The sequence below is a fragment of the Equus przewalskii genome, chromosome X (genome assembly GCF_037783145.1).
Source record: "Equus przewalskii isolate Varuska chromosome X, EquPr2, whole genome shotgun sequence".
NCBI lineage: Eukaryota > Metazoa > Chordata > Mammalia > Perissodactyla > Equidae > Equus > Equus przewalskii.
Genome location: NC_091863.1, coordinates 50,595,734 through 50,609,788, shown reverse-complemented (window position 1 = coordinate 50,609,788; position 14,055 = coordinate 50,595,734). Strand labels below are relative to the sequence as shown.

Genomic DNA, 14,055 nt, shown 5'->3' with positions numbered 1-14,055 from the left:
TTTCCAAAGAAGATATACAAATGGCCAATAGGCACATAGAAAGATGTTCAACATCACTAGTCAGTAGGGAAATGCAAATCAAAACTACAATGAGATACCTCCTCATACCCATTAGGATGGTGACTATCAAATGAAAAAGAAACAATCATCAGCAAGGATGTGGAGAAATTGGAACCCTTATCCACTGTTGGTGTGAATGTAAAATGGTACAGCCACTGTGGAAATGAGTATGGCAGTTCTTCAAAAAATTTAAAGTAGAATTACCATATGATCCAGCAATTCCACTTCTGTGTATATACCCAAAATAATTGAAAGCATGTCTCGAAGAGATAGTTGTACAGCCATATTCATAGCAGCTTTATTCCCAATAGCTAAAATGTGGAAGCAACCCAAGTGTCCACTGACGGATGAATAGATAAGCAAAACATAGTATATACATACAATGGAATATTATCCAGCCTTAAAAAGAAAGGAAATTCTGCAATATGCTACAACATGGATGAATCTTGAGGATATTATGCTACGTGAAAAGAGCCCGTCACCCAAAGATAAATATTGTATGATTCCACTTATATGAGGTACTTAGAGTAGTCAAAATTATAGAGACAGAAAGAATGGTAGTTGCCAGGGGCTTAAGGGAGCAGAGAATGGGTATTGTTTAACGGGTATAGAGTTTCAGTTTTACAAGATGAAAAGAGTTATGAAGGTGAATGGTGGTGGTGGTTGCACATAATTATGAACATATTTAATACCATTGAACTGTATACTTAAAAACCGTTAAGATGGTAAATTTTATGTTATATGTATTATACCACAATACAAAAAAATGAAGAAAATAAAGAAAGACTGGAGACCTATACTGAACACTAGCTAATGATAGGTCCTTAATATTCACTGCCCACTGTCTTTCCCAAGGTGGGTTTCTTTTTCTTATATCTCCTTATCCAGCTAATTAAAGACTTATTGCCCATGTTCAGATCTCCTAGAAGCAACTGGCACATACCTATGCCCAGAATATGGTCCATTACATTACTTTCGTTTCCCAATTTTTATCCCGTCTGATCTATTTTATTTCCTGGCTTCACCAAGTAACTAAACCACACCAAACTTTGATATACTATTTCAATACTGTGCTTTAGATCTTCTGGATACCTTCTCCAAGGCCAGGCTCTAAGCCTTGTTCTGAATTTCTCACCATAGCAAGGATGTCTGCATGTCATGCTAATCTGCTTCTGGTACCATATTGCCAAGAACCTGGACAGTCTTACTGCTTTATATAGCCCTTCAGAAATATACCTAGAGGAGAACTTCTAGAAGTATGATCTGTATAACAGTGCTACCAGAAGACATTCACCAAAAAAATGTTCAGTAGTAAAGTAAGTATGAGAATTGCTACATATTCTATTCCCATTTGGAGATTCGTGATGAACCAATGAAAATCCAATGCCCTCAGAAGCTCTGCAGCAAAGAACACTATTTGACTATGTTTAACCTAGTGTTTTGCAAATGCCTTCAGACCCATAACCCTTTTTCACAAAACACTCACCTCTTGGGACTCAATTTGGAAGATGCTGGTCTAGAGTGTGCCTCTGAGCTACACCCAGGCTCCAGTTCCTAAGTCCCTCCCAGTTCCCTAGCTCCAGTCAATGAATTTCACAAGTTAAAATTTCCTCACCCAGGATTCCAAGATGCTTATCTTCCTCCAGTTGCGCCTTTTCCTGGAATGTCTCATCTTGGAAAGCTTCATATCGGACTTTCCAGTAAGTGCCCCCTATTCGGCTGGAGCTCTTCCGGAAAAATTTATCTGAGCCACTGGCGTATAAGGAGGCAAATGTCACATGATTTAATTATGTTTCAAATAGACTCCCACCTCACCCTTAATCTCATCAAGTTATGGCTCTTGATGCTTAGGAAGCACCTCAGAGATCATCCAGGTTTAACTTCCACCTAGTGAAGCTATCTCCTCTGGCGACACCACTAATAAGTGATACACAGCTTCTGGTTGAGCCTTTCCAAGGTCAGGGAAATCGTTTTCAGAGAAAGCAATTCTTCCTACTGTTGGATAGTTTAAATGATTGGAGTTCTTCTTTATAGTACGCTAAAATCTTCTTTCTTGTAAGTTCCAAACACTGGGACCAGTTCTGCCCTCCAGAGTTAAGTAGCCTTCTATCTATCCTTAATCATCCTCAGGCAGCTGTGATCCTTTCTCCCCTTAATCAAGAATATCCTTCATTCCAAAATAAAAGCTACTAATTTAGCAAGCCTAGCCAGAGATTCTAGAAGCCATGCTGAGATCAAAGTGCCTACTTTCCTATGTTTTTTAGAGATTCATTCCATTATTTCCTGCTAGAAGAACAAACATGATGAGTGTCCCAGGATATTACCCCAGAAAATCTTCTGTGAAAGACCTAGAATCACTAATAGCCCAGTGAATTGGTATAACTTAAGGCCTAAAAACTGATTAGGGCACTAACCTTCTGCTCTATCTTGCCCACATCTGAGCCATGGATGAGACAGGAAAATTTGGAGGAATTTCTCTGAAAGGATGGGTGTGGAATGGCCACAAGGCAGGTTGTTTCCCCTCTTCCTACATTTCTCAGAGTGCTTTTTATGCTCCTGCTTAAATGCTTCCTTCAGACTATGGAAAAGAAAGGAAGTAGCAAGGAGGTAAACATTGGGCAAAATGAAGAAGCGACAAAGAAATGCCATTTCAACTGATCTGGTCCCACCTGGGACTTCTTTTGTGAATGTGGCCTGGGATTATAGCAGGACCAATATCAAACTCTGCTTAGACCCTTTGCTGAGTATATGACATAACCCTACAAGAAGCTTTATAGCTCCCCAAGAGCAAGCTCTCCAGAAGGCAACAGGAATTTGGCTTACAGTTGTGTAATTTAACTCCAGTCAGACAATGATTGTGACTCCCAAGTGAAGTGAGAGATTTCAGAAAGGTAGTAATAGGTGTTTGGGGCTAGGCCTAGGAGTAGGGAGAGGGAGCCCACTGCCTCTTACCTGCCTGGCTCCCTCAAATTCTTCCCAGTATTCCCATCATGCCCCATTGGGCCGTAGTCCCATCGAATCTCATGGGCCTCAATGAAGTACTTCCGGACTTTGCCTGTGAGTAGGTTCAGGGGAGGGTGTGTGGAGCATGACTTGACCGTGTAGAGTGCTTGCATGCCATCTGGAGGAAGAACATCAAGGCTGATCTCCTTCCATGCAACAGATCTTCTGCCCAGAGAACTCACCTTCCTCCTTCTCCTAATGTTTCCCTCTCCCACCCTCTACTAGGCTCTTTAACCTGCCTCCAAATGTGCCACTTCCTCTGGCTCCTCAAGAGCATGACTGGGAGAGAGTGAGCCGAGGTGGGAATTCAAGTACCTCCACCTGCTCAATGCCACTGACTCATTTACCAGGTCCTCATTCTTGCCTCTGCAAAAGGCTTACATTGCAGCGACATCACAGAGCTTGAAGTTAGGATACCTGAATTTAAGTCCAAGCCTTATCACTATCTGTAGGACCTTAGGCAACTCACTTCCTAGATCTGAGGTGTAATCTCTGTTTTGTAAATGAGGAGAATAGAGAAATCTACCACACTGGGCTGGTGGGAGCATCAAGTTAAATAAGAGGAGTAAGTTATTTGTAAAGTTGGAAGCTTCCAAAATAATGGAACATCTTCTATACATGGAGATGAAGCTTCAGATTTGGGACTGTCAGGACAATGTACATCTAAGTAGTGTCTCCAACTGTGGAAGATGTTACATTAAGGCATAGCGGTAATGGATGGTAAATTAGAAATCCAAGGCATGAAGAAGAAGGAGGAAAGGATATTCACTTTTGTTTAATATGGATTATACACCAGGTCCTTTGTCAGATGCTTTACATATGTTATCTCCTTCAATACTCATAACCACCCAATGAAACAGACTTTTAATATCCCCTTTCACAGATGAAGAAAACTGAGGATCATAGAAGTTAAGAAACTTGCACAAGCTAGTCAGTGGTGGTGTTGAGACTTAAACTCCTATCTTTTAACTGCAAATTCTAGTGCTCATTTTCTTCTCTTATATTCACTATCTTGGTCTCGTCACTCCTCTAGTCTCGAAGATTCAAAATCACATCATCTCTCTGAAACCTCATTACAACTTTATGCGGTAGTAATCATTATTGCAATCCTCAGATGAGGAAACAGAGGCTCAGAGAAGTGATACAACTTACCAAAGGTAACTAAGCAACTGCTGAAACCAGGGTTTGAATCCAGGCTTTTCTGGCTTTAAGGCCCATGCTTGTTCCACTATCACACTGTATCCCTAACCTCTATCCACATTCATATGCTTACCCAGGCACATTTGGGACCTAAAAGCAGACCCTGGATGATGGAGCACAGGTAACTGGCCCATGTTGGTTCAAAGCTACCATGGCAAACTCATTATCCCACCAGTCTATAGCTTCTCACCTACTCAAATCCACTTTCACAAATTCACATATCACTTTCCTGATGCCCACATAATTTATCATACATCAAATAATTCTAGAAAGGGAGAGCTAAAGAGGATCTTAGAGACTATTTAGGTCAAATCTCCCATTTTATAAATGTGGCAAATGAGGCCTAGAAATGGGGAGGGACTTTTCCAAAGTCATATGGGGAGTTTTTCACAGAGGTGAGACAACAACTCAAATCTTCTAATCACTTATCTAGTGCTCTTCTCATTGCCTCATATGTTCCTCCTTTCCTATGATGCTCCTCAATTCACCATGCCATTACTTCAACCATTCTCCTTCTGTAAACCAAGCCTTCTATCCCTATTGCTGTTGGGTCCCAACCAGAGTATCACTATTTGCCCACAATACTCCATGATCTCCTGCAGAAGCTTCACTTTTCTTCAACTAATTTCTCCTTCACTCTCTGTTTAATCAGCTCCAGGTCTTAGTTCCTTAGAATTCAGAGCAAAAATTGTAGCTTAAAAGTTCAGTTATCCATTTCTATACCATTTTATGGCATAAATGGGGAAAATGGAAGCCAGAAAGATGTGCTCAAGGTCACCCTGCAAATTAATGGCTGAGCCAGGAAAGAACCTTGCTCCCCAGAATTCTAGTCTAGTGTTTCAATCCTTTATATCTTGCTATCTCACCTGAAAGACCTATCTTATGGCTCCAGGCCAGAAGCCCAGGTTCCTGATGACTATTATTGCCACCTCCCTCCTATACCTCAAGGGTCGGAGATGTTGGATCTCACCTTGCAAGTGACTATTCACTTGACAGCTAATTAACCAGGTGCCAGGTTCCTGGGGCACCATCTCAGCAGTCACAAAGGTGGCTGGAAAGATGTGAGCCACATCAGTGCGGTGGCTTCGGATGGTAAGCACCTGTCCATGGAAGAAAGCTGTGTGGACATCTACTTCATTGCCCATGCCAAACAAGTGCCAGACCACACGCTTCTGTGCACACATACTCAGCTCTGGTACATTCCCAAAGACAAAGCCGTTGATTGCTGCAAAAGAAAATCCAAAGAAAATATCAGCATTAGGAAAGAACAGCACAACAGAAGAAGCCTTACCACCTGACAATAATAATAGGTAACATTTAGATAAAATTTTAAAGAGCACACTGTGCTGACTAAATGCATTATCTCATTTAAATCTCACAAATAGCCCTGGGAAATAAGCAGATATAATTGGTCTCATGTGAAAAATAAAAAAACTAAGGCTCAGAGAGGTAAAGCTACTTCTCTCCCAAGTCTACAAAGCTATTAAGTGGCAGAGCCAAGATTCCAACCTGGCAATCAGAGGAAGCTTTCAAAGGAATGAGGTTTATTTTTGCAAGCTGTTCTTTCCTTTCAGGCCAATTTCCTTCTGAAATTTCCACAGGACAATTGTCAAGTTAGCTAACTAATTATCATGGTTATTACAAGCAATTGATATAAAACCCAAGCCAAATCTGAGCTGTCCAAGCCGTCCCTTACATATTCCCTCAGAGTTTTCACCTCCCCTTGGGACTATCTGGCTTTGTCACCAAAGGTAAGTAAATCACTCTCTTAATTAAACAAAAGCACAATCAATTTGTTGCTATTCCTTAAATCAGTTCTCTGCCCAATGTCTTGGGGCTTTTGTGCCTTTAGTTTATTTTAAATTTAATTAAGATGGTCAATTCCCTTATAGGCAACCATTTTTCTCCACAAAGTGGATAATTCTTCCAGCTTGCATCCCTTTTAGAACAAAGTACCGATCATGTAGTATATGACTTTGGAGTCAATAGCCTGGGCTAGTCCACATTAGGAGGCAAGGCACCTAATGGCAAGTGCACAGCCTATGCAGTCAGACAGATCAGAGTTGGAATTTTAGCCACGCTGCTAAAATTTTATCTGTTCTGTAATCCTGGAGGCTCAGCTTCCTCATAAGTAAAACAGGGAAAGGCCACCTACTACTCCTGGTCCTTATGAAGGTTAAAAAGGACCAGTTATGTGAAAGGACCCAACAAATGCTATGCCCAGTGGAGACCCTCCATCAGTGTTCACTGTCACCGTGTGTCTGCCTCCTCCAGCTCACCATGCATTCTATTGCTTTCCTGAAAGGCCTTATCTTCTTTGTCCACTGAAGCAGGGTCTGAGCAGTAAGCAACAATGTTCTCATCAATATGCCAGCTAAGGTTCTCATCTATCACACTGAAGAGCAGGAAGAAATCATTTTCCACATCCTGCCGCCGAGCAGTGGAATTGGCATCCAGGGTTCCTAGAACAAGTAAGAAAGGTGCCCTTGAGAACCTCCTTTCCTTAGCAACAGTAAGTTGCAAAGGGTATTTGTCAGAAAAGAATGGAAGAGAGGGAGCCTTAATAGTCTGTCAGCAACAGAAAGGCAGATAGAGCCTTCTGCTGCTATTTTCTGTTTCAAAACTCCCAGATAAAACCACAATTCAGTTGAGCCTAGGACTTGAAGATGGGGCACATAGGATCTTGAATAATTCCCTGCCACCATCCATGCCTATGTCTTCAACCCAGGGCCTTAACCTGACCACACTCCTGCAACACTTAGATCTTCAGACCCAGCTATACATTAAACATACCCTGTTTTGAACCAAGTCCACAATCCTCCCCAAATCCTGATGGCTACGCTTTCAATCCTATCCACACTTAAACTCTTACCACACAACTTACTTTTATGTGACTTGACTCCCATGATTACTAATTCAAGTTTTTAAGTGAAATAAGAAAGTAGAAAAGTTTTTCTTTTAAGAAAAAATGGGTAATGAAATAATAGTTTAAAGGGAGTTTGGCAGGGTTTATTCCTGCTAATAAACAAGGGTGCTGTATTAATGCTCGTCAGGCTGCTGCTCAATATGCAGGTAGTTCAACCATACCGCTCCTTCACCTAGATATCCCAAATTGCATCTCACAGCTCACACTTGGGGCCAGTACCTCTTTTACAGGTGATAAGAGGTCCAATCAGGCCAGTTGCAATATCTCGTGGAGCATCTACATGAGAATGGTAAATCCAGGTGAGGCATGCTGGGTCAGCATCAGTGGGTGCATGGCCTTCTGGAATGGTCCAGTTGTAGATGTGGCTGCCTCCCGGGGGAACAGAATCATCAGCTTTCAACTGACCAGAGGAGCCGTCTGGGTATAGGGAGCCTAAAAAATGAAATTGCACATGCTTAGTCCCAGGGTGAGTGAGAGAGAATATGGAAGATGTATAAGCCAAGAGAGGGCTGACATATGGGACACCGAGGTCCAGTCTTATAGAAGGTAGAGTTCTAAGGTCAAATATAGTGTTTCTCACAGCCTGAAGAGGGCACAGATTCAGGTAATATCTAATCAAAGAACCTTATACCTCACATCAACAATGGGTGGATAGGTGGCGGCCATTGGGTAAGGAGCTGTGGCCATGGAAAGTGCTGCACCATCCAGTAGTGCCCTAGTGTAAAGCTGGTGGCATGGAGGCAAGGGAGAAGACAGAATTTCCTCCCTTCAAGCACTCACTTTGGAAAACAGAAAGCAGACAATCACAAAATTTCAGTCTAAAGGAAACTTAATACTCAATTGGTCCACTTTCCCGTTTTATGGAAAACTGAGGAAAAGTAACTTGTCCAAGGTCATATAGGAAACTAGTAGCCAACTCAGGATGTTCTGACTTCCCTCTCTGTTCTCCTCACTCACTGTTGTGTCATTATTATAGACCATTGAGCCTGGGATAGTGGGAGATACAGTGGAGTAAACTGAACTCTCTCTTAACAAAAAAAAAAATGGACCTTTTGGAAGACTGTGACACTAGACTAATTGTCCCTTACATTCACAGCACACTCTTCTTTTTCCAAAGCACAAATATGTTATCAAAATGCCATTTGAGTAATTCTTTGTGATAAAAGGCAGATTGAATCTCCACATTCTTAATGAAGAATCTGATGCCCAGAGAGGGGCAGTGATTTACCCAAAGTCACACAGTATATGAATAGCAGAACTGGTAACAGTACCCAGCCATGCTTTTCTGAGGAGAGTCCCTGACACCCCAGATCATAAGGATGAAAAAACTATCCTTGTTCCCAGCGCCTCTCTCTCAGATGGCTATGAATGGAAAGTGATATTTGTTGCAGGCAGGAGAAAGAAACAGTGGGCTGATTTACCTTCTGAGTCCTTCTCATAGAAAACACCATGGGGGTGGATGGTGTAGGGACGAGTGGCAAAATTCTTCAGGTGAATAAGGAGGACATCTCCCACCTCAGCCTGCAACACTGGCCCCAAGAAGCCCAACCAAGCAGGCTGGGTCATTTCATCCATATATGAGCCATCCTTGTATTCCTTGTAGATGGTCTTCTTGTAGCTGCTCCCTATCCGGTTCTTGTCAGGCTTTAGGAAGCTGGAAGCTACTCTGGGAAGGAACGAAAGAGAGAGTTATAATTTTGCCACAATCTTCAAACCTCTGGAGAGTTCCTTTCCAGAGGAGGCCAACCAAAATCATCCATTTTTGTTTAGAGCAAAGCAAGAGGAAATGGGATGTACTAATCAAAACATGAAAGCATTAGATTAGAGTCTAACTGTCAAACAATGGGAAGTATTAAGTTAAAGCGTATGAAATTGCTAATATTTGACCACTTTTAAACTACATAAAAGGCAGTTTCATCCGGTTCAACCAGATATATAGTAATAGGGAGACAACCAACTATGGACTGACTCTTTTTAAGTGATCAACTCCCTGTTCGTGTGGCCTGACTTAGTGCTGTCCTGATATATATGGGTGGTATTATAGCTTAGTGGTTAAGAACACAAGCTCTGGAACCAGGATGGTTTAAGTGCCAACATTGCCACTTCCAAATCTGTAGGATTTTGAGCGAGTTACCTAAATTCTCTGTGCATAATTTCCCCATCTGTAAAACAGAGATAATCACCATAGCAAACTCAGACAGTTGTTACTGGTGACCAAAACAATTAAAATATATAAAGAGCTTAGGGCAGTGCCTGGAAAATGGTAAAAGTTTAATAAATGTTAACTATTACTTCAAAGTATTGGGGCTGAGGGATAACAAAGTTCTCCCTCTAGGACATTTTTAACACAAAGATTCCATGACTCCAAAACTAGATGGATAGGAAGATGGGTTTGTCAAAAAAAAAGAAAGCCAGCTGTTTTTCTTCCTCTAACTCTTCTAGAGAGCTCTGGGATTTTACAGTCAACTTTGGAAAACTTTGAGGCTTTGGAGAGACAAAGTTATTCATGACCACAAAAGATTCTTTAATACATCCATTATTTTTTTCAACAGATGTTTGTGGAGCACTTGCAAGGGTCTAAGATCAAGAAAGATTAATCTTGTGGGATCTGTGAGAGGCATAACGGTGAGAAGAGTACCAGATTTGCATCCACTTTGCCCAGCTTCAAATCCTAGCTCTTTCATTTACTAGCTGTGGGACTTGGGCAAGTCACTTGATCTCATTGAGCCTCAGTTTTCTCATCTATAAGAGGAGATTCATACTCACCTCCTAGAGATTTTGTAAGAATTAGGTGAGATGAAGTATGTACATTTCTAGTATGGTGCCTGTCACAGACAGAGTGTTACATAAGTGATTGCTATCACTGCTATTTGTTTGATTCCAAGGCTTACTTTATTTTTTCACATTTTCACATATCCGAAATCAGTATAGGTCCACGGAACTACCGGGCATAGTTCTACCACACGCATCTTGCAAACACTGTATATGTGTCACTCTTTTTTTAAAAGCTAAACAGTTATTATTAAAACAGCATGTGAATATCATCTTAGAGGCAAGGGAATATAGAATTACCTTTAGGACTCTGAAAATGCTGAGGCACCTCACCATTGGAAAGCAAACTCCATATTGGATACTGGCTCCTGAATCAACTAGCCCTCTTCTCAGGAAATGTGCCACTGCGTGTATGGCCCAGAGGGGTCAGGAACTGGCTGCTACCACACGCTGGGAGAAGGTACTCAAGAGGCTACCTCATGACCTCAAGAGTCTCCCACACAAATTCAACTCTAATTTCATAAGAGATTAAACCTACGTGTCACTGTCGAGAGGCTGATTCGTGATGGCATTCCTTCCCTTGGGAGCATAGTTCCACTGCACATCCTGGATACCTAGGTAGTAGACTCGAGTTGCCCCCTCAGTCAGTTGCGGCCACAAGGGTTGCATGAACAGCAGAGTCCAGAGGAGGTGGCCTGACTCCATGCCCCACATTACTCTGGGAAACAGGCAAATGAATAGCTTCTGGTATGGAAGAAAGAGAACAAAAGGTCTTTGCACATGTCTGCAAAACTAAAGAGGCAAGAACCAGACCCATAGACTGTGAAAGCAGAAACCAATTAGCCCAGAATCTCTACCTTACCTGATTCCTTTCAGTTCAACAAACGTTCGATGATTTCTATACATTGGACTTTGGAGAGCAATGTTAAAAATTACTTGTACTGGTAATTATGTATCACTTCTTTCAGAAGAGAAATCTGGATCCAGTTCCTTCAGCAGTGTCGAAGGAAGAATGTATTCTGGCTCAAGAATCAAGAAACAGGCACCAGAAGCCTGATTGGGTCACTGACTCACTCGATACCTGAATTAAATCACTAACTCTCCCTGCACCTCTGTTTTCATTGTTGCCACTCTTCATCCAACTCTTTGTATTGTGTTTAAAAACAAATGAGAATTCACCAAAAGACATTTACTAGACTGTTCATAGACCCAGAAAGAAAACAGCCAACATGTCCATGAACACTAGAATGAATAAATTGTATTTTATCTATACAATAGATTCTATTTGACAAGCATAATGAAGAAACTACAATTACACATGCAAATATGGATGCCTGTCACAAATGTAACGTTGCAGAAAGAAACCATACACAAAAGAGTACATCCTGTATGATTTCATTTATATAAAGTACAAAATCAGACAAAACTAATATACGCTATTATAAGCCAGGATGGTGTTTACCTTTGAGATAGGGATCAATGACTGAGAAGGGAAGAGGAGGAAGGCTTCTAGGTAGTGTTCTGTTTCTTGACCTACATACTGGTTACACAGATGTGTTCAGTTTGTGAAAATACATTGAGCTATGAACTTAGCATCTGTGTGCTTTTCTGTATGTTTGTTATACTTCAAAAGGAGTGAAAATTGAAACAAAACAAATGAGAATATATGAGGGAAATATGATTAACTTCTCAGCAGTAATGTTTTCTGCTGGATCTCTGCTATGCACAAATCCAATTCATGGGTCCGATCCTGAGTTAGAGTCAGAACTGAACCTCCATTCCTCTCATTCAGCCAGGAGGTTAGATTCCTGGGGCTGGAATGAAGCACTCAGTCATACCACATACAGCTACAGTAAAACCCAGAAACACAAACAATATAACATAAACACACATATACACGCACTCACATCCACATAGGTGCATGCAGTCTTATCTAAAAGCAGAGATGCACACACTTGCATCCATACACAGAACCACACTTAGAGACTTTCAGAATAACAATAATAATACATCAATATTCATTGTGTGTGCACAGTATGCCAAAAAGTTTTCTGTGTTTTACGTAGATTAAATAATTTAATCCTCACAATGACACTATGAAGCAGATGCAATTATTATCCCCATATTATAGGAGAAACTGCAGAACAGAGGTGTAAAGTAATTTGCCCAAGGACATCTAGGTAACAATCAGTAGAGTTCGGCTATGAGCCCAAAAAGTATGCCTTCAGTGTCTATGTTCTTAATCACCACACTATACAACCTTCCGCAAAACATACTTGCAGGCTCACATGTATATACACAGAAAACGTGCCTTAGAACCCTCAACAGGGAGAGAGTGTCCTTGGTTCAATGGAAGTCTGAATGCATCACGGACCTCCTTCAACCTTTCTTCTCATAGAGGTGCCAGCAAGGCCATTGTGTCTTACAGTCACTTACTTAGAGAGAAAACAGACCCAGGTAAGAGTTTTATAATTGGAAAAACCAATGGTAAACTTGGAAATATTCCCAGCCAGGAGAAACTGGTGCCAACCTTCAGCACAAAATGAACAAGTATTCAAAGTGGTGACTGATGCCCAAAAGGGCTAGACAGTAGGATCTGGGAAAAAAATTATACCTAGCACTTTCCACTTTACAGTATGTTTTTCATATCTGCCATCTTATTTAATTCTCAAACTCTTGTGATATAAGGATTGTTTTCCCCAGTTTGCATGCAGGGCACAAGCTTGAGAATCAGATTCACTAAATGAATCCTGGCTCCACTTTTCCTAGCTGTGTAACTTTATAAAATGCTTCACTTGGCTAGCTATAGTGGTTTTATCTTTGAAATGGAATTAATACTATTAACTACATCTCAGAGTAGTTGTGAGTATTAAATGAATTAAGATCTTTAAGTACATAGAATACAAATAAGTGCACAAGTACATAATCAGAAAGTATTAGTGGTTATTATGATTACAGATGATGAGATAGATTTAGAAATGAAACAGAACTTTAACATTTTATGGATAGCTACAACATGCACACACTCATAAGTTCCTGTATACAGTAATACACACTAAGCACGCAGGCATATGTATATGACTGAGATTAGTCTCCTTGGAAGAAACATTATATAATGAAAGGAACCAGAACTTTTGAGTCAGATAAACTTAGGTTTGAGTACTGTTTTCAGCTGTGTTAGAATGAGATAGCATTAGGGACCTAGTAGGCACCTGATAAGTACTAGTTTTCTTTCCTTCTAATCACTGACAATTTTTTTCTTCCCAAAGCTATATTTGTTGTTACTATTGTTGTAATTATTTTTAGTTAGGTTTTATCATAGACTGAAAGAACAAAAGAGAGGGAAAACCCATAAAACTTCTTTAGAATCATTTGGATATTTCATGGTAAAATTGACAGACTTCAGACCCTGGGAAAAATAGGTTCTAGTATTGGATTCATCATTTTTTAGTCATATGACATCCCGCAAGTCCCCTAATTTCCTGACTCTCAGTTTCCTTTTCTCTTAAATGGAGATAATCTCTGCTTTGGGATCCTCATTAGTTTGCTATGAAGATCAAATGAAATGAAGGATGTGAAAGTCTTATGTCGACTTTTCACTTGAGCAGGGCTATTTTCTCTCAGCTGAGCCCACGGGAGGAAGTTTTAGAGAAAGGTCAGACTGATGAGGTAAAATAAAATGGAAAGATAAAAAGGGAAATGAAATAGGTAAAATGAGCAAGAGTCCTGGGAGAAAGTAAAAAAGGAGGGCAGAAGGAAGAGGCACTCAAAAGAGGGGGAAGAGAGAGAGAGAGAGCAAGAGAGAGAGAGAGATTGACTGAGAGAGAGAATTTCTGGGCTACTTGGAATTATACACAATTTAGTTAATACACATTGAGACTAGCCCAGGGAGAAGGTCAGATAACATCAAGTCAAGCCTCCCCTACCTTTACCTTACCTTACTGACATCCCAGTGTCACCTGGGCCTGGTCTCCATCATCTCTAACAATTTGCATCACTGTTTTTCCTGGAACTTACAAGTTGTTTCTTTAATGTGACAGTGCTTTCTTCTCACCCTCCATCTCTCTTTCTGAGTTGGATTAGACTGAGCTGGA

General features: G+C 40.8%; 1 protein-coding gene across 1 annotated transcript in view; it reads right to left on the bottom strand.

The window, feature by feature from the left end:
- The window catches only part of HEPH (hephaestin), a 114,962-nt gene that overhangs the window by 97,571 nt on the left and 3,336 nt on the right, over positions 1–14,055 (bottom strand). The window contains exons 2-8 of the mRNA XM_070603960.1: positions 10,500–10,705; positions 8,611–8,855; positions 7,409–7,621; positions 6,543–6,725; positions 5,234–5,488; positions 3,013–3,181; positions 1,676–1,812 (exon numbers count right to left, since the gene is read on the bottom strand). Of these exons, the coding sequence (XP_070460061.1) occupies positions 1,676–1,812; positions 3,013–3,181; positions 5,234–5,488; positions 6,543–6,725; positions 7,409–7,621; positions 8,611–8,855; positions 10,500–10,675 (1,378 nt within the window). The 5' untranslated portion in view covers positions 10,676–10,705. The remainder of the gene's footprint in view (positions 1–1,675; positions 1,813–3,012; positions 3,182–5,233; positions 5,489–6,542; positions 6,726–7,408; positions 7,622–8,610; positions 8,856–10,499; positions 10,706–14,055) is intronic.